Raw genomic sequence first — 21,698 nt, 5'->3', positions numbered from 1 at the left:
ATCTTTGTGTGAACCTTAGACTATCCTTATGACCTTATCCTTTGCCGTATTTTGTAAACAAGAAAGATGGTGAACTAAAGACCATCACGTCCAAGGAGCATAGAAATAATAATGGTTTAGTAGCTTCGCCGCCTGCTGTTTGAACTTTATTAGTAGTTGACTGTTGAATTTCGGTTAAAATAAAGCATATTATTTTTACCTGGAAGTAAAATGAAACGTTTAGAGGTAAATTCCTTGTAATTTTGTGATGTGGTACCTAAAGAAATGTTTCTTATTTATTAATGTTTGCAATGCCTTTTAAGCTATAGTTGTTTGGTTTAAAGTTCAGTTATGTGATGAGAAAAAATGTAGGGGCATGATCTATCCAAGCAAACTCAGATACAATTTTTTTGTAAATCTATTACAAAAGTATTTTCATGTTTAATATATAAAATACGGTTTCGGCATTATTTTTTTTTTACATAGTTCAGCTAGTCGGAAGACCTCGGCTGTCGGGTATAACCAAAGCAAAACTAATTATTGTTAACCCCTATTGAACCTGATATACTAATCTAGCAAAGATGGTCATATTTCAGGTGATCATGCATAGCAACTACATCCACCAGGATAATGTTATGGTTTATTTAATGTTTTATACTACCAGCCATGCATCTACGACTCAATAATACACAATCACATAGAAAGTTTGTTTTGTTATCACCCCCAATTTGCAGATGCTATATAAGTATTTTGTCTTCCTCCATGAAAAGAAAACTCAGCTCTTTTTTTGTATTATTTACATAAGATTAATAAACGGTATATTTATATTTAAAAAAAAAGTTTTATTCTGCAACCCATAATTTGCTGCTACCCTAAGGAATTTCAGTAGCCTGTATATATACATATCTTACATGACTTTGCATGTCTCTTTTGTCCTGATTTACCGACAAAATAGTATCAAATGCATCACTAGTAACTAATAAAACACTAATTATATCACCATCAAAGCTTGAAAATGAGAAAATGAGGTTAAGTATATTACCCTCCACCCCTTCCAAGATCCACCACTGGCCTGATGTAGGAAAGCAATTTTGAATTGAATACTTCACACAGTCGCAACTTATTAAGTCTAGTTACCATTATTTAGACTACTGACAAAGCTTATCAGCTTGAGACTGCAGCAATTTTGCCAACTGTACGTCTTGAACGTCAAGGGTAGCCAGCTGCTGGGATTGAAGATTCTTTGATTAGTTGGGTTTAACAGTATCAAGCCTACCCGTAGGCCCTTTCAGTATTTTGTTTGTTAAATGAATTCCTCTAGGTTGCTATTGGAGACTTCAGTGTAACCATTTTCGGTAATCAAAAATAGCATGAATTAAACCTATTCACATTTTTCTGTATATAAAAAAAAACACAAGTTTTTATTCATGTATGTACTTGTATTATATGTGAAATTATTATTATTTTTTTTTAGGAGACTGTAAAGCGAGGTGAACCTTGAAGTGTAAATGATCTCTGCAATGGCAAGAATGGCCTCGTGTGCAAGGCCTCTTGTGGGACTCCTTAGAAACACTGCCACGAGACCACAGTACTGTTCCTGCATCAACTTCAGGATACTTGCCTCACGCGTGGCAGCTTCCAGTAGAAACTACGAGCACGGCCGTAGCGAGGGAGGGCTGAGCACTCACCCGGTGCGACTCTTCATGAAAGCGTCGAAGAAGCGGCAAGAGCGCTTCAAACTGAAAGACAACATACCCGACGGCTATGAGATCATATACAGAGCACCCTTGGAGAGGTACTTGCAGGTTGGACAGGTTATTTCATATCTCTCTGCAGTGGTGTTGGGTGCCGTTCCTGCTTACAGCATGTTTGCGTACGGCAGTTTGCTAGAACTCCCTCTCTACATCATAAAAACAGAAGAAATCAATTTCATCCAGTTGGCCGTCATGTTTGGGTTTTTTGTCGGAGTTAATTCAATGTTTCAGAGGGTCGTGGTTTCGTATCCATTTAGGATATACAAGAAAAATGAAGCCTACATAATGGTCAAAAGTAGTTGGTTTCCTTTTCAAGCCAGACAGGTAACATTTTCCAAAGGTGACTTCAAAACGGGTGGCTCACAGTTGTTTAGCATTTTGTGGAATGACGCTGTTTTTCTATGTTCTGGCAAAACCGTGATTGTTTTGCTGGAACACTTCAGAACACCTCAAGAATTCCAAGATATGTTCGACTAAGTCTGAATAGGAACTTACGCTTTAGAAGTAAATTTTAACGTAGGATGGCAATAAATTGTTTTCTTTATAAAATATTTGTGTGTTTTATTACAAAAAAGTCTTTCACTTGTAAAACTGTAAAAATATTACAGTACACTTCTGGACTTATTCAAGGGTGATATTCACTTGCTTATTTTCGTAATTCAATGTAGGAGTGTTAAAATTGAAAACTGTTATTTACTAGGTTGTAATAACAAATAACACTTATGATTGATGAAATATTTTATTTAATATGTTAAACATTTTCCAAGTAAACCTTAATAAACAAGGCTGATATGGCCATGAGGCAAGTTAAAATCAGCAACCAACCGGGCCATGAAGTGGCTCAATTTGTTGCCAGACATGACAGTGTTTCTGCTGGTCACAAGGAAATGTGATGTTCATTAATGAGACTCCCGTTACATTGGTTATCATTACAGTTCAAATTTTATTATTGTAGCACAAATACAAAACAATGGAAATGGACAAGGATAGGCAAACATGCATCTTACAATTCACATTTCCTAATCTTCAATAATCAAAGTATGTGTCAAGAAATCAAGGATTATATTTTGTTATTCCTAGCTTCATAAATAAATAAAACTCATTTTCCTGTAAAAAAAAACACTGTTGGCCACCATGCTAGGCTAATCTCAGTGCAAATTTTTTGTTGGGTTCTGCACATCCACCTATTAAAAAATGATTCTTTGCGTGACTGAAAACTTGAATTCTCCAATAGAAATGTGTAAAACTCAGAAGGTTCTCATACTCAATTTTCCCTCTTTTTCCTGTTCCACCTAACATTTTTTTTTATGTTTCATCATTCTATCAGGCAAGCTAGCATATAGGTATTATTAAAATACATTTCAACAAATATACAGATATAAAATATTTTCCTGCATAATTTATCGTTTGCACTTTTATTATTTCCATTAACACTACTTAAGGCTCCCACCTACCTGAACATATAAATAACGTGCACAGCTTCAAAAGAAACCACATTTTGAAAACTGCTTAAGATATCCGAGTGGAGTCTACGAAAAGCACTTGAGAATATGTTGGGGGCAATTTGGTAGTTCTATTTAGTTTTTTTTTAAACTATAATTTTAGGAGTAAAAATGGCTAAAACACATGTTTATAGAATAATTTATAGGCATTAAACATTTGGTAGAGATTCTTGAAAGTACTCAAGGGACTTGCATCACAACTTTATCTTTTTATTTCTCTGCCATTTAATTTTACAGTTGCTGCTCAAATCTCACTGCTGCCCTATGCACGACGAGAACTGCACTTAAAAGGCGATACACTCGAAGCACCAGCGAGCGTCGCACTTATCATTCCGCCTCACTTGACACAGATACACCCATGTCTAGGCAAGCTGGTTAAACAACACTGCCAGTCTGAAAAAAAAATTATTTGTTTGATCAAACTTTGAAACAGTAAGTTATTGAATGTAACCAGCCGAGAGAATATATATGTATATTTTATCGTGATTCAAATCAATACAGTTGATTTTCTATCCATTACATTTATTTAGTGTTCATAACAATTAGACGCAGATTATTATGGCCAATAAATTTATGACTAAAAGTACATACAGTTTATACGACATTAAGATTTTGCACAGTATTAAAAATTACTGATAGTGTTTTGTAACTACTCAGATTTTGTCCTTTTCCTGTGTTTTCAAGGTTATTTAAAGATACATTTTCAATTCCCTGAGTTTTCACTTCTTCACACCCAGGCAGTTATATTAACAATTTTTCCACAGGTATATTTAGGGATACAAATAAAAGTCTTTAGTTAAACATTTGGGTCGTGTTTTGACTTCAGTGATAAAAAGTTACATGACGCAACCCAAAAATTGTAAGCCTATGCAAGTAGTGGGTTACTGTATGAACAAGTTTTTTCATTCAGTCAAAATCTATTAATATAATACATACACAAGTTCATAAAATTTTATCATACTATATATACATGCAACAGTTAAAAATAGTGTATATGATTAAATTGTAAAAAAATACACATTCTAATACAAGAATTTAAAATTCTTTGAACTGAGCAATGACTATTTGTAATTTTAATAATAAAGTCTCTGCAAAAGTTCATTTCTTTGTTAACATAATTCTGGTTTACAAACTTGTTCTATGAACTTCAATCAAGGTAGAAAAAGATATGTGATGAAACAATTTCTGTTTAATACAAATACACTACACTATTAATACAAAACTATTAATAATTTACTCAGACTTTTCTGACAATATCATAACCCTAAAAAAAAGATATTTCAACATATAACAGCAATAATTAAAATAGTTAATATTTAAGTTTTTTTTTGACACTTATACATTATACATAATGAAATACACAACTTAAAAGTATTTCTGCTTCTGTACAAAATTTCATCCAAACATCAATATTTCAAAATAAAGAAACTCATGTTTTAACATCTATGTACTAAATCTAACACTACAAACATTACATAAATATTTTACTTAAGATTTTACATCATTTAACATTATAGTCGTACATATGTAAAAAAAATTATTTTATTTATTTGTACAAAAACTTAATAAATACTTTTGGATTTATAAAGCAATGACAATTTGAAACATGATACAAAAATGTCTCTCACCAGTTTTTTTTATTTCAGAAAAACTTAAAATATATGCATTTTTCCATAATCCTAACGAAAGCATATTACAGTACTTCGTATCTAATTGCCTATTCCATCTTCGGAAATAAACATCGCGGAGAAATAAATGCAGGAATAAGCAAAACATCATACAGGTACAGTGCAGTCATGGTAACCTGAATTTTTACAAAGTCACATATCTTTCCTATAAAACCACTTTATTGCCCTGTGCAATACAATGGTGGGAGGGGCTATCGTACAAAGAAAGGATGCAGTTGCAAAAAAAAAAAAAAAATCAAACAGGTCAGTGATTTGCCCTAGAATATGGTCAAAATACAGAACCTTATTAGTTCCATGCAAGTATAGGTGAGATAAAAGTTTTTAACACATGTATTTAAGTAAACATAAATGTACCCTCCTAGAAAAATTAAGTAAATAAAATTTTTCTTGGGAGGGGCTATTGCCCCCACCACCCCCCCTGCACATGGTGTGACATAGGCCTATAATATATTTTAAGATATTGTCATGTTACATGTAGGAATGCTGTGGTAGCATATTCTAGCCTTCCAAAACAATTAATAAAATTTTTGAGTTAAAAAAAAATCAAGTGCATGGTGTCTTATATGTACAAGAAACTTCGCAAAAGGACTCATGTTCTCTTTCTCTCTCTCTCTCTCTCTCTCGCAATTGCGTTCATTTTAGTTAGGTCAAGGCAGTTTCTCGCCAGTGAACAAATAAAAACATTAGATGATAAAGGAAAATTTTTTACTAAAGGTTAAAATCTTTGACTTAACCTACATAGATGTAGACAACCAAAATTAAGATTTAAGATTCCACTGCATAGTTTTAAATTTAAGAGATCAATATTGCTTTTCCTGAATATTATAATTGTGTAATAAACATTCCAGATAACAAAAAAAAATTAACTTTGTCTTAATTTAAAAGTAACTGAAATTAAAATATGGTACGAACTTGCACTGAAATAATAGTTCATTCTTGCATTTCACGGATCCATGCATCTGTAAGCTTGCTATAAAAATAACCCCCAAGTTGCAGCTGTAAAGAAACGTGAAAACATGTAAAGGATCAGAGCGCATGCTAGTCTCGGAGAGTACACAGTTTATCTTGTTTTATCACGACGTCTTGCTCTTTAGCTCTCTCTGAAAGAACTTCAGATGACGTGAGTGCGCTCTATCTCTCACTATCTCTGATGTAAACACGAGAACACAAAAAAAATCTCTCTCTGCCAGTTAAAACATGGCCTTAGCCATATACATGGCAGGCATTTTGTAACCATGTTACTGTATGGAGAGAAAAAAATGTAAAACATTCTTTAGTATGTAAAATAATAGCAAATATATGCACTTTAATGTGCTGCATTGAAATATTATTTTGGCATCACATATGAAAACTCAGTTTCTCTATATAATGAATTCATAATATTATTATTACTAATATTACTAGCTACAATTGTATCGTTATGAGCCTTGACGGAAAAGATAACCACAAATGCACTATATCTCAGTCTAACTTCTCAATAGTTTCTCAACAGCATCAAATTATTGCTTATTAGTGCAGCTATTTGGGGAACAACTTATCTGAAAACTTGCTTCTGACATTCAATAGGCCTGAAACCATAAGCTTGTTTGCAGGAATGCATTTAGATCCGTGCAAAAATTAAAGTTAAGTTTGTTAATGTCAAGAGTTGGTAGCCTGCCGAAGTCTGACTGATTTTAATGTTAAGAAAAGCCATAGTTTATGCAAGCTAAAAAAAAAAAAAGCTCTTAGCAAAATTTACTAGAAAGATTTGGTATAGCTAGTTTACAATTTAACACATAAAAGAGTTTTATGTCCTCATTTTATTTACTGACCTAAACAGACTTGTGCACTAATTGTGAATGATAAGTTGAAAAGTCAGTTTGTAGAGTGCCCATAACTATAAAACAGGAAATTTTTCTCAATGCACAGACAAAATGATATTTTTTTTAATATTGCAAATTTCATGAGTAAAATTTATGGCGAAACAAATAAGCAAGTAGAAATAACTAAAACTAAAGGGTACAACACAATATCTATTACACATCTAACCATGATTGTAAGTATTAAATTAATAATTATTGATTAATATCAAATAGATTAAAGTTTGCAAGGATTTTAGGAACACTGATTTTTTTTTATAATGTGGGAAAAATACTATCAATTTTATTAAAATTATTTATTAATCTATATAAAATATTTTTTTACCTGTATAACATAAGATAGGATTTACTAAAAGTAGGAACTTTAATAGCAATATTGTCTAACAAGTAATTACAATCTAATTTGTTTTTCAAGCAGTTACTTACAAAATTTGCATCCAGAATTATCGTTGTTCTTTAAGAACCAAGTAGAGAGTTTAAATCTATTTTATGATTCAGAGAATTATTATAAATAATATTGATTAATTTGTATTCCATTTTGTTGATTTTAAGAATATTTGACTTTCTTAAACTGTCCCAAATAATGGAATTATATTCTAATTTTGATCTAATCAATGTCATACAAAGGCATATAATAAAATCAGAATTAGTATAAAACTTAGATATATATTTGATCAATGTAAGAGTTCTGTTTGCACTGGTGGTAATAGATTCAACGTGAAAAATAAAAAAGTAATTTAGAATCAAGTGTGATACCTAAATTTATTAGTAGTTTACTCTTGGTTAATGTATGATATACTAGACTGCAATCAAAATTAGGGAGGAGTTTTCTCGCAACTCTTACAACAGTAGTTTTCCCATAGTTTTAAGATTAACAAGATTCAACTTACACCAATCATCGATCACATTGATGTCATTTTGAAGTAAAGTACAATCATGTTGTGAAGATGATATTCTTTAGATTTTTAAGTCATCAGCAAAATCACTTCTGCATAAATAGGATTAAAAAAAAACATAAGGTTTTTTGTTTTTTTACTATTACGGAAACCATGACTATCTGAAGGTTTGTTTTTTTAAAAATTGAAACTAAGATTCGTAAAAATAATTTTGTAAAAAAATTCGGAAAGCCATTTAAAAGTGAAATGGGTCTGTAATTTGATACATCTAGTTTACTTCCTTTCTGCGAGTTTCCATTTATTTGGGTAAACACTAAACACCATTTTGTATACTTAAATTAAAAATATATTTTAGATTGGGCACAAGGAGATTTGCACAACCTTTTATAATAAAGTTAGAGATCTTATATATTAGTTATATTTTTATTCAATGTAATATTAAGTTTAATATTCGTGAGAAAAGTTGGGTGAAGTACTATTCTTTCACTAAGGGATCTAATGCTGTTTGGACAGAATAGGATTGAAAAATTTGTGAGACAAAGAAATAAACTTTTAGCTGAACAAAGTTAAAAATTTCAAATGGAATGATTCAATTCTAATTACTTCTAAAGGGTAACTTGCACTAGTTTTATATTAAAATGAATAGTAGCTAGAGCATGTTTTCAATAAGTTGTTCCACAATATTTATTTATATAAGGTATTTTTCTTATCCTTGTGTATAAACCTGATTTTGTACAATACCTTTCACAAACTATTTATATACTATGTATGGGATATGATGCATATGTAATTCCAAAGAACACATTTCAATGTTTTGTAATTTTTTTTTACAATTAAATCTACATAAAAATATATTAATTGCATTTTAAAACTAATGACCACAAACTTTCTCACCAGTAAAATGTTATAGCTCCTGTAATATTGATTCCACACTGCACACAAAATGTTTAATAACTTTTATTTAATATCTGTACCAAATGAACTTGTGCAAGTATATATTAGGTTAAACCAAACATTACTTCTGAAAGATTTAATTCATAATTACCAATAATATTTTTTTTCCCAACAATTAGTTTGTGCAAATTATTGTATTCAAAACTAAAAATGTACTATGCTACCAACCCGGAACGGTGTACACTACATACATATTGACATCCATTCTACCATAATTTAAAATACATTGTCTGACATTAGTTATACATCAGGTGCAATGTTTCAATAATTAAAATTTATTGAAGCTGCACCTTCAATGTTAATGGGCGCACGCAAAAGCTCTAAAATCACGTGGACGTTAATCATGATACTGGCTCACCAATCACACGCCTTTTATCTTCTATGCACACGGGAATGAGCTGTCGAAAACAGGCCTCTATGAGACTTCACAAAATAATGAAATAATTTATTTTTTGGATGGAGATTACACAATAAAGATAAATTCTTCCTGCATGTACTTATACTACTTACAAAATTGTGTACCAAAAATTTTTTTATGTACATAAACAGGTCGGTGAAAACACCAATTTGAGCTAACTTGCTGTTCAAAAAAATTAATGTAAAAATGAAATCATAAGTTTTGTAGACAAGTGTAATGGCTCTTACATGCTACCTCGTAATCGGACAACTTTAAGAAATCTTCAGCGGATTGAAAATGGCTCATCTGCACCCAGAGCCTTGCACACATTTTGATGAAGGCATAGCCAGGAGGCCACCTCAAGAATGAACGCAATTTTACTGAATCAATTAAATGATTGTTTGGTTTTCGTTAGAACCTAAGGAATTGATCTATTCTACAATCAGAATTGGTACATCCCTAAGAGCTTAGAACAGAATTTTAAAAACTGACATTAAATTGAAGAGACATATAGTTATGACAGTAAACTACAAAGTATAATGAAAGCACTGCAAAAATATTTGCAGCATGGTAACCAAATTCACTCAATTTTTCTTAACTTCTTAACGATACTATCTATAAGAGTAAAAAAAAAATCAGCCAACTATCACAAAAACACATATCATACATTCAAAATAATAAAAATAGTTTTAAAATAAATATATTTAAATGCAGCTATATAAAATAATATCCTTAAAAAATTCAATGTGACCATAAAAGTTATGAAATGTACATCATAAATGATTCTTGCCTTGCTACGTAATATTTTTTTTTATTGCAAACACGGTTCAAAATTATCCTGTGTCAATAATGAGCAAGTTTTTTTTTTTTTTTTTTAAAACTTCGTATTGGAAATGCACGTTAATAGCACCTCGTGTTTTAAGGCCACTGTGACATTGCAACAAAAAAAACGGGATCGAGAAACACTCCGGTCGGTAGGAACATTCCTTAGTTTGGGCTAGGGAAAAGTATACTGAAAAAAACAGTTGGCAGCGCTGGTATTCTTCTACAGAATCGAAGCGAGTACGGAAGCAGAGGCATCACCGTCACCCAGATGACTTCTGACCGGGATGCTGCTTCTTGTAGGACCATTTGTTGCAGCCTGAGAAACAAAACCAAACAGTATTCAAATCAACGTTACAACATAAAATACTGCAAGACTGTGTACAAAGACAGTGAGCATAAAAATGAAATGGAACTTCAAGGTAATACCTATTACGTGAAATTCTAAAATCCAAAATGCTTTCTAATACTACACATCCTTGTGTTACTATAAATAGAGACAAGAAGAAAAGACATAAGATTTTGGCATTATTATTTTTATGAATTCTATTTATTCACAAAGCTAGCATCTTATTGAACAGATGGTACCCTTTAATGTTCCATAATACTTATTTCACCAGAAAAGTGTAATTTTAACAATATACTTGTACAATATAATAATTTGTAATGAGTATGTCTAGGACGGAACTACTTGGAACAATAAAAATAAATCATCATATTTTTGTGTGTTAAAAGGTACCAACATCATAATGTAAAAATGAGTTACTAATAACATTTCAACATCAAAAAATTGCATTTTTTTTTCTAAACCTGTTCAGTACATATATTTTGGTACAAACTACATGCTGAATAAATTGAATTTAATATATTCAAATATTAGATTATTGTGATTTGAATTCAAGTTTTAAATAAAGATAGGTACTGATTAATTTCATGATTTTATTTGTAATTCATTGTTTTATGGTGTTTAACTACCTTTTCGGTGTTCTATGATGTATTGACATGCTTTTCTGCGTTATTTCGGTTTTATCGCAATCCACCATGTATTCTTGTCCCTAGTTACAAAGCAATTAATATTTGATTGCTGTAATATTTTATAATGACATTCTGCTCCAGCCTAAGTAATGTAATCTTCAGTGACCTCACATTTGAGACCACGATAAGTGGAGTTGATCCTGTGTTATCAATACTTCTACTAAGAATATGAATCACTTTACCAAATGTTTTGAACAACCAATTTAAATTCACATATGTTAAGTACTTTCAATACCAACATACCACTTTCAACTCCTAACAACCTAAAATATAAAAATAAAAGTCCATTATGAATACAAGGCTACTATGAATACAAAACCACTCAAATACAATACTACCGTGAAAACAAGACCAATGTAAAAAAATATAGTAGTAGAGCACTTAAACTGTATATTTTTTGTTTGTTTTAGTTTTGATTGCCATTGCTACGATATCTGACGTAAATATGTGCTTTGTTTACAGGTATAAAAACATTGTTTACTGAACTGTTTCGTGTTTTAAATCCTATTTAAGGCATTTTAAAGATGTTGCCAAGTGACAGTTTATTTAAATTACTATTCATTTATAATTTTGAGATAGTTAAATTTAGTTTCTTTCCTAGACAGCGCCCTGTGAATGGCCGAGGCTTTGGCAGCACCTCAAACTGAGCGCCTGGCGCCAAGAATGATGGGAATTCAAATGTTTTGCCCGGCCAGTGAATTTACAGCTTCCCATCAAGATCTGGCGGAAGCACCTAAAATACAGTCAATTTGTATGTGCTGGCATGATTAACGTCTGTGTCGGTGCTAGACAGTGCATTAGACATTGTGCACAGAAAAGTTTTGCGGTATATTGTCTATATGAACAATCATTTAAAATTTTTTTAAATAATACATTTTTGCCATTTTATATTCCCATTCATGTTTGTTGTCATTGTTAAGTCAAAACCTACCATATACAGTCGTTTCAGAAAATCAGTATTATATTTTCTAAGAGTTTACTTGATAGAGAGAAGTGCACTACTTTACAGAGAGAAGGGAGCATTATTAGTTAGCAACCTTTACAGAGTAGATAGTGCAAGTCTTAATACTTGTCTATTCACAACGACAATGCTGTTTAGTTTGAAATGTTATGTAATTTGTATCTAAAAATGTTGATGAATAGTTTACCAAATAGCAAAAATTGTCTACTTATGTTAAATTACATTACATTTGAATTTTTTTTCCAGATTCATGAAAACAAGTTCTTTTCATGAACTTGGAAACAATCATTGTTATGAAGTTAACTTTGATTAAGAAATTTATAGTTTCATTTTCATCTTCATGAAAGTGTTCTAACTACCTTTATTCACGTGCAACATGCACAGTAGTACATATACATACTTACACTAAGTGTTACAGGCCAAGGCATCAGCTAACAGAAATGTAACAACATGATCAGTGACGACTTCTGTGAATGATCATTAAACGTCTCAACAGTGGTTAGAACTAGAAAAGTACAAATCTAATTGTATTGCTAAAATAGAACTAGAATAGTAGAAAGCTAGAATATATTATTTCAGTTCCAAAAAAATATATTGGTATTGCATAAAAAAAAATAGACAGAAAGGCCTAAATTTACTTTCCTTCCTCTATTTAAAATGGTTTAACAATAACCTAGTGTACCGTATCTACCCGCGGAAGGGTCGCCCTGCGTATGGATCGCACCTATAATTTGCATCATATTAATCCAACTTTTTCGGAATAAGAGTAGCCCTCAAATTTGAGTCTCATCATATATCTGACATGTGAAGTCTTAGTTTTGTGTCTCAGCTTGCTGGTGTTAATCATTGGTTCTCTTTTTGTTTGTTTTCTGTGCTACTTTATTACTGTAGGGGGAAGTCAGGTGACATTCTTGTACCCACTTTTCTCCCCCTCCCCCTGCTGATTTATGACCCCTCACCGATTCCTTCCCCGCTGTTGTATTTTTTTTTTAACCAGCCCTCTTCCAGAATAGAAAAATAAGGCAGAAAGCTACCCTTTCTCGACAGTTTCTTTTATAAAATCATGCAGGGCACGTTTCAGTCAGCAAAATTCGTCCAAACACCTAAAAAGCCTTTCTTTGAAGTTCGGCTTTCAAAGCATCAACAATGGCTGCAGTTTTTGTTATAGAATATCAGCACTTGAAAGGTGAGAAATCACAAGCAAAAAAAAACCAATAATGTTGGATCCAAAGTTGCATCTTTAAAAATCTGTCGAAACAGACACGTGGAGATTGTTTACACTGCCGGTTCACAGGATATTTACAACTGTGAGGGAGGGAGGGGAGGGAAGGGGAGGGAGGGGAGGGAGAGAGGGAAGGAGGGAGAGAGGGAAGGAGGGGAGAGAGGGAGGGGAGAGAGAGGGGAGAGAGAGGGGAGAGAGGGAGGGAGGGAGAATCGTTAACACCGCTACACGGCCACACGCACTCACAGAATGTTCGCACACAAACGGACTGGTTTATTTTTATATTTCCCCCTCCTCCAGCTGAAGGCCAGCCCAGCCAGTCACGTCACTTGCCGACAGCGGCTGGGCAGACAAGCACTATGGCACCTTCCCTAGTGCTTTTCGCGCACTGCCAAGATATTTTAACTAAACAATTTTTAATTACTCATGAAATTAAACTTATTAAAACCTCCACACAGGAGAGTTATTTGCACTCATACTCGACGAGAAACTGCAATAATACATTTATTTTTACCCGAAGTTATGAATTTGCATAAGGGTAGCACTACATTCTTTTGTAAACTAAAAATCGGCGTAACGTGTGCTACCCTACGTGGGTAAATACGGTACCAATTGTGTAATGCTTCAATAACACATGATGTCACACGAGAAAAACATACATGAACTCTTTTGGTTTATCAAGCCAATCACCTTTTTTATCATGCCTATGTACTTTCCATTGTATCATTACGAGTAAGCAAAATATAAATTTACATGTATTTATAAGAAATACCAAAAAGTCCCATATTCACAACAAACTGCTGGATTATAAAAATTTTAATTTTTCATAACTTGAACACAAAGTTTCATGACTTTACATACTTTACAATTAGAAGAGTATATTTTAAAAGGCATGAATGTGTATGTGTGTCTGCAAATTGTATTGCCAACCAATAATAAGTTCACAAAATAAAAATAACTTATCAATTAGTAGTTTTTTTTATATATATGGCTTTTATAGTTGGAAAAAACACAAATAAGAAATTGACAATTGAAAATTTTTAAAACTTCATTGTCTTGCAAGTTGTATTGTAACTCTAGCAAAACTATAAACTAATGTAAACTTACTACGTACCTGCCTACTTCCCATTAATGGCTATAATTGTACAAATACCATAATACATACACATGTACCACAAATTCTAAAATGCAGGTCTTTCTGAAAATGTAACTTAATTCTCAAATGTGACATTTCCCTTGAAAATCAGTTTCAGAAATAGTATTTGTGCAAATTATCAAAAATTATTTGAAATGAAATATAATTCCAAGGAAAGTGTTTTATTGTACTGAGTAATTCACACCAAACAATAAAATTTTAATAATTATCCCTACACTTCATCAAATTAGGAGTTTGCAGTTGGTAACATTCCAAGCAGTTTGGCAGTTGCATATTGACAGTTGTCACTAAAACTTTTCCATGCAGCATATTCTGAAACTGTGCAACCTACGGAGCTGTGACAAGAGGGGTGTTTATGTTTTTAGGGCATAAATATCAATAACAAAACATAAAATATCCACAGCATCTGAAGCAACAAAAAAATTTATTTTGAAGAAGGGTAGGGGTTACTGAACATCTACAATTTAAATTCAAATACTTTTTGACATTTTGAACTAAAAAATCACCTCTCAAAATATTCTAGTTGTGTTCTGAAACTGTATATATTTCGGTAGCACAAAAACTACTGCTACCTGTCCAAATTTTAAACACCTTTACTTAACACAATAAATTACTACGATTTACATTAAGTACGTAAGGTTAGAACCTATTTATTATGAACTCAAGTTTTTTAAAATCGTTGATAACGCAAAAAAAAAAAAATGCTGCAGACTCCATTGAATTTCCAATTTTATAAATGTAACAATTTTTTTTACAGTTGAATTTTAATACCCTAGTTCTAAGCAAAATACCCAGAATGTCTAGTAAAAATTTTAAGTTCTTGCAAAATTCAATTTTTGATAGCAGAGAAAAAGAGTCTGTTTACAGCATAGAGATTTGATTTGTGAATCCCCAATTGTTTGTTTCCTCTAATCTCCGACTACACTCAACTCTTTCTGAAGCAGGCTATCCCCACATAAGTATCTATGATAACATTTCCCTAACTTTTCCCTGACTTTCCATGACCAAAATAACAAATTTCCCTGACTATTCTTTTTAAAAATAATTTACCTATTTTGCAAATTTACCAAAAGAAATAAAGAAAGTCTTGTGTCTACCATCCCTATAGCCTACACCATATTTAGTGTGTATTAGTATGGACTAAAAACACCACCAGGGGAAAAAAAGAAGCTTTTCCAAGACTTTTCCAGGATTTCAAGTAAATTCCTTGACTATCCCCAGTCAATTTCAACTTCCCTGACTCTTCCACAATTTTCCGGAATGTGAACACCCTGCGAATGCACACCACGCCAGTTGACACAGTTCTCACCTCATCAGTACGTTAACATTTTCAGATCAGGCCATTTGTGCTTTACCTTCTGTAACTTGATTGATTTGAATCAGTTATGTAATTTTTTTTTCGCCGTTGTGTTTCGACTAGTGTGTTGCATTTCACGGTTATCATTATACGCTGTAGGCTGTGTCACTGTCAAAGAAGCTCAACTGTGTCAATAAGAAAAGCACACATTTTGCAAGTGGAAAATACTTACCAATGGATTTTTAATACTCAAGTGAACTAGTAACGAAGCCAGCTCCAACTCTTCACTGTAGCCATTCCTCAGCGCCACGCTGCGGTACCCAGTTTGCAAACATAACACCTGAAACATTTTCCAACCGTACGTTGCATTTCTTTCAGTTTTCAAAAAACTACTTGCACAAGTACTAACCTAACAAACGTTACTCAATCAAAAATCAACCCATACACTTTACTTACAGGATATGTGGCTTGACCGATGAAGTTGGAATCCCCAAACACGTCTTCATCTTGGACGACAAATCTTATCAGCGCAAAGTGCGGATTTGCAACATCAAACTCGCATATCTCATTCCATATGGGATTGAACCCATTGTCAGCTGTGAGGAACAGATCCAAACAGTTATCAACAATCTGGTTACATACAACGTTAGATTGTACATAAAGTAAGTATAAGGTTTCAACAAAACGTGTGCCTATTATGAAAATTATGTAGTTGGCTGGTGTTTTTTTCTCACAGTGATTCTGTTTTCCTACCAACACAGTGCATTAGGGATGTGCGAGTACCCGATATTTTCGGGTACGGTTCGACTCCACAATTACCCGAACCCGGAATTGTCGTACGTACATGGATTTGAACAGTATTACGAATATTCACAAAAGTTATCAATTAATTTAATACGGCTCAAAAATACTAGGAGTGAAATATAAAATTAGGCTACTATTACTTAAGTATTTATAATATGATGTATCAAAGAAAGGTATGTAAATTAAATAATTAACACAGTGACATTAAAAGGATTTAGAGATTTCGAGAGCTTAAACTATAATTACGAATTTCGGTGTATAGCAAACTACGTATAAACTAAAAACAATTACATACAAGGAAAAAACGTTTGGGCTATTTATTGGAGAAAAAATGGTTTTGTTTGCTGAAACGTTTATAAAACTGAGATATCCCTGTGGCGTGCAGTTTATTACGAATGAGTTGGAGAATCGAATATGTTTTGGTTTTCATATTTTAAAGTGTTTATTAGTTTACATAATTATAAACATTTCAATCTCAGTGTAATAAATAATTGCCAGTAGTTACAGTTAGAAAAAAGAGAACACACATTATTTTTAAATTAATCAGTTATTTTTAATTATTCTGTGCTTAATATTCGGAATCTGATTCATATCTCAAATATTGCCAGGGATTCGAATCGGATTCGAACCGAACTGAAAATCAAGGATTTGCACATCTCTACCTTATATGTTTATTTATTTGTTTTTTTAACATTTGTTACATTCCTACTAACAGTTTAGAAATCTTGGTGGTAGGCACACACCAAGAACACGAAACACAAAAGAGTCTAATTGAAAACAAGGATGTAAATACATTGTCTGTACGGGGGAAAATGTCGAGACTTTAAAACTAGGCTGTTATAAGCAGGACGTCATCATAACGGGGTCCACATAGGACACAACCACCGCACGTGAGCCATGGGCGTCGCAAGGATATATTTTTTGGGGGGGGACTTCAATTAATTTAGTTGTTGAGGAATATCCATCCCCTGGAAAAAAAAAAAGCGGGGGTTCGGGGGGTCCTCCCCCGGGAAAATTTGGAGTTTGAAGGTGCAAAAAGGTGGTTTTTAAGCATTTTTCTTTCCTAAATAATTAAATATTCTAATTATAGTTGGTTGCAATATACAATTAATTTTTTCTAAAAAATATTTTCAGAGAACAAATTTGTAAAAACACAGTTAACATATCTGCATTTGATATCGGACCTGATTTTGATTTTACACAAAGATATAGAATTAAAAAGTGCTCTCACATTACCACGATCGGACTAAATGCACCATGCGCAACATATGGGTTATATCACAGAAATCATATTTTTAACATAACTACGAAACTAAATATATTATTGGAGGGGACGAAATTGAAGACTTTTATTATTGGGTGGGGGGGGGACGTGTCCCCCCCCCCCCCCGGCCCCCGTCACGAGTAAATACGGTATATGGCTACAAACGGTTAAGAAATCTCGGTGGTAGGCACAAACAAAGAACACGAAACACAAGAGCATAATTGAAAACAAAGATGAACTGTAAATACATTGTCCTTATGTTGAGATTAAAAAATTTGGCTGTTATAAGCAGGACGTCGTCACAGCAGGGTTGAACTGTGAACGCACTGTCCTCGTGGGACACAACTACCGCGCGCGCGCGAGCGAGCGACGGAGCACTCACTGACGGTCTTGGTGGTCAGCTTCACGCCCGAGTCGAAGTCGGCCCCCACCACCTCCACCTCGACGAAGGGGCTGGCCGTGCTGCGCCCCATCTTGCTGAGGTGCCTCGCCCCGATCACCCGGACGGACAGGGTGAGCGGGTCCACGCCCGCCAGGGTGTTCCTGTCGTAGGGGTCGAAGTCCTCCCGGAACATGAAGTCCGGCCGCAGGAGGTACCCGCAGCTCCCGTTCTCCCGGAACTTGCCCTGGTTCAGCTGCATGGGCTTGTCTGCACATCGCGGGGGATACAGACTCCATCCCTCTCACATTTTATAGTTACAACTCGCAAGTGAGTCGTGTGTTTCCAAAACTGGCCATCTCCAAAAAAAAAAAAAAAAAAAAAAAGGGTTTGTTCTAGAAAATCAAAGTCCACGGTAACCCACAAGTGAACAAGGAGCAGTTGATTACAAAAGTGGCCATATTCATTTAATAAACCATCTTGAATGCCACATCATGGAATTGAGTAAACAGTTTTCCTCGATTTCTCGCAAAACTGTTCTGAGGGAGATGGGCAGTTTTGGAAATGTGCGACTCATAGTATTGTATTATCACATTTTACAAATGTAATGGTACCAACCTAGACAAACATGAAAAGACTTCCACAACAAATGTACTAATTTTGAAGACGGGAAGAAAACTGCAGATAACTTAAGAAGAGTGAAAATAATGTAAATGTAAGAAATAAAGATGCCGAAAAAAATTCTGGCCTATTAATTTTTTTTTACAAAATACTGTATCTTATTATTTTTTCCACGTACATGCACGCAATTCATTCACTACTGCAATACACACCTGGAGTCTGGTAGTTCAAGGCGACCATTTGGCTGCCCGAGTTCCACATGGGAACGGGATTATAGTTGGACGAGTCAATGCGCTGTCCTTTGGGATAAACTCGACTGAATTGAATCTACAACCACATTAAATGCAAGACATTGCATTACTGTTTTTTTTTTCCACAAACACAAGTAGATCATTAAACATAAGAACATAGTTATTAGTAATTTACTGTATTTAAAACAAAACTACACAAAAAAACTCACCTGGTGATATTTTAGAAAAAACTTATTTTCCTGTTGGCAGATAATTTTTTCTGCTTTGGTCTCAGGAAAAGATGACATCTCATTGAAGGAATGTCCACTACGTTTGATTTTCTCAGCGTTGAACGCCACCGAACGGCAATACACAATCAAGTTGGACATTTCCTTCGCTATCCGCCACGCCCGTTCCATTTCTTTGTGCTCACTTTCCTGCATCACAAGGAAAAAAAAAAAAATTTCAATGAGGAAACAAAAATTATTTTTAATAAACACGAGTGCACAAGACTGATAGATGTGTTGCGAACCCTCTTGGAAGCATTCTGGGCAGTTTCTTTGATAACAACTATCCACTCTAATGCTTGTTCTTTCTGCAACGTGGCCACTTCAAACGGAGTGCATCTGTTTGGTATCTCGATGCGGAGAATCCAGTCGAGCGCAGGCCTGGTTCCGACGGTCAGGTTGACCACAGCGCCCACCACGTCGAGACTGCCTTTCTGCAGGTTACCAAGCAGCATCGAGTCGGACGCCTGCAAAAAAAAATATATATATATACACATACGTATGTAATACATTTTAAATAATATTCACAAAACTATAAACTAAAATAAAAAAAAACCAAGAACATTTAATATCTTGTATGAAAATTTCCTTAATGAACCAATTTATGATGTTCCTAGTAATACACACATACAAATACTGTATAGTGACTATTCTTTACTGTACATTGGAAGCTTCCTTCTGCTAAAATACATAACTTCGGTGACAATTTATATAATGTTGGGGTTGTATGATCTATGGAAAATCACCTGAGCATTAAAGTTACTAATTACTACCTATGTATTCCCTATTCTGTACAGGATCACCACTTTTTTTTTTTTTCAATGTTTCCTCACTAAATCCAATGATGATTTTTTACTGAAATTTACTTCAACTTTTTAACAACACAGGTATTACTTAGCACATTCAATTCAAATTTCAAACTTGTAAGTACCATAAATGGGATTTTTGTCATTTCCTAATTTTGTGTAAACAATAGTTATAGTTCAATTAACATTTTTATAATGTACATCGGCTTTTATAAACGTATATTCTGAATGCCTTTAAACAAAAAGGCGGGGCAAAATGTAAAAAAATAGAGTATTGTGTATTGACAAAAAAGGGGGTTGTCTGTAAAGTTGGCTTACGGACAATAATTTTACGTGATAACGTCATAAGAAAACATTGATGAAAAATTGCATACTTTTTAATTTTCAAATATTATTTACAGTTTTTGCAAATTTAATTTAAATAGTTTGTTTAAATATAATCACGAATAATTAGTTAAAGAGCCCGCCTTAACCTGTTTGATATTATAGAAGATTTTCTCGCACGGTGGTTGGCCGGTTCTTGCACGCTCGGTTCAGGCGGAACGTGACAACGAGTCATGCTTTTTCGCACGTGCAGCCGGTGTTCATCGATTTATAAGACGTTATCCACGTCAAAAACCCTATCATGATTAACATCCAAACATCTCACTTGGCTACTTACGTTGTCATCTCTACCAGTTTGTGGCTCGATCTCTTCGACGTAGTTCGAAGGGAAGAAATGCTGCTTCTTGCCGCCGTAGTCGCCCAGCCACCACCCTCCGGTGTCCTGCTTGTTCACGTTCGTGATGATGGCGTGCTTGCAGAACGACAGCTCATCTTCTCGCTGCGCTTGGTAGTCGTAGATGGCTTTCACAGTCACCTGGCACGTCAGACAACATGGTGTGTCAAACAAGGCACATGTTGAAAAGCAATGAAAAACATTTGTTTGCAAACTAGTGAAATGCATTTATTAAAGCCTAGGTTTCATAGAAGTAAGATTCACTCTTTTAATATCCCTGAAAATCAATTAGTGCTACCCCTAAGAGAAGAGAGTGTAAATGGGGAAGGCGGGGGGGGGGGAAGGGGAGGTAGACACTATCTCGGAGCCTGTACCAAGAAAACTGGGGATAAAACACACCAATACTGTAGAAATACAATTTTTCTGGCCACCAGCAACAATTTTTTTGATAGTTATTATTTTAGAATCTCTTTCAAATTTAATCCATTTCCCCTGACTTAGATACATTCTTTACGAGGTTTTCAAAATGAGCGCGTGTTACGCTGCAAGGATCTGAAATGGGTGCGACACGTATGTATTCCTAGTATCACCGTGCCTTGAATTTTGTTTCCATAGGTACTCAAGTTATATGTAGAATTAAAAACACTCAGGTTTCCCTCTTTGGCGGTCTACGAAATATACATTAGCAGAATGTCTACACAAACAGTTACGTTCAATAAGATGTACGGGTTACAACTCAAATGCAAGGGCATGAACGCTAAACAGCTTGATACACTCTAGATAAATGTTTCAGAATTTCATTTCAGAAACAGGCAAACAACTTGAACCACTTGTTTATGTCTGAAAAATGTAATGTAACAGCAGTTCCTCTTTAGGTGATCCAGTCGATTGAACAACATCATAATGGCGGTCGGAATACACGACAGAATGAGTGATAAAAGTTTTTGGGCACCGGTCAAATGGAAAGAAAAAAAAATGCGGACTGCAAACGTGGTACACTCAATGAGTGGTGCCCGAGTGAAAAGGAAAAAACTATTCTTCGGCAGAATTACTTCAAAGCTTTTCTA

The 21,698-nt window shown here is 33.9% G+C and overlaps 1 protein-coding gene and 1 long non-coding RNA gene across 2 annotated transcripts in view; one reads left to right on the top strand and one right to left on the bottom strand.

Annotated features, from left to right (window-relative positions):
- The first annotated feature begins 43 nt into the window (after nucleotides 1-43).
- On the top strand, nucleotides 44-2,284 carry LOC134538237 (uncharacterized). The gene is made up of 2 exons (XR_010076109.1): nucleotides 44-225; nucleotides 1,454-2,284. It is a non-coding gene; the product is annotated as an uncharacterized LOC134538237 (long non-coding RNA).
- Nucleotides 2,285-2,652: 368 nt separating this feature from the next.
- The window catches only part of LOC134538235 (1-phosphatidylinositol 4,5-bisphosphate phosphodiesterase gamma-1), a 34,331-nt gene continuing 15,285 nt past the window's right edge, over nucleotides 2,653-21,698 (bottom strand). The window contains exons 15-22 of the mRNA XM_063379382.1: nucleotides 20,575-20,772; nucleotides 19,353-19,574; nucleotides 19,051-19,257; nucleotides 18,803-18,917; nucleotides 17,973-18,239; nucleotides 15,979-16,118; nucleotides 15,755-15,862; nucleotides 2,653-10,170 (exon numbers count right to left, since the gene is read on the bottom strand). Coding sequence (XP_063235452.1) covers nucleotides 10,075-10,170; nucleotides 15,755-15,862; nucleotides 15,979-16,118; nucleotides 17,973-18,239; nucleotides 18,803-18,917; nucleotides 19,051-19,257; nucleotides 19,353-19,574; nucleotides 20,575-20,772 — 1,353 coding nt within the window. The 3' untranslated portion in view covers nucleotides 2,653-10,074. The remainder of the gene's footprint in view (nucleotides 10,171-15,754; nucleotides 15,863-15,978; nucleotides 16,119-17,972; nucleotides 18,240-18,802; nucleotides 18,918-19,050; nucleotides 19,258-19,352; nucleotides 19,575-20,574; nucleotides 20,773-21,698) is intronic.

This window comes from Bacillus rossius, chromosome 13 (genome assembly GCF_032445375.1).
Source record: "Bacillus rossius redtenbacheri isolate Brsri chromosome 13, Brsri_v3, whole genome shotgun sequence".
NCBI classification, from domain to species: Eukaryota; Metazoa; Arthropoda; class Insecta; order Phasmatodea; family Bacillidae; genus Bacillus; species Bacillus rossius.
The sequence above is the reverse complement of the archived record's forward strand: the minus strand, read 5'-3'. Positions and strand labels throughout refer to the sequence as shown.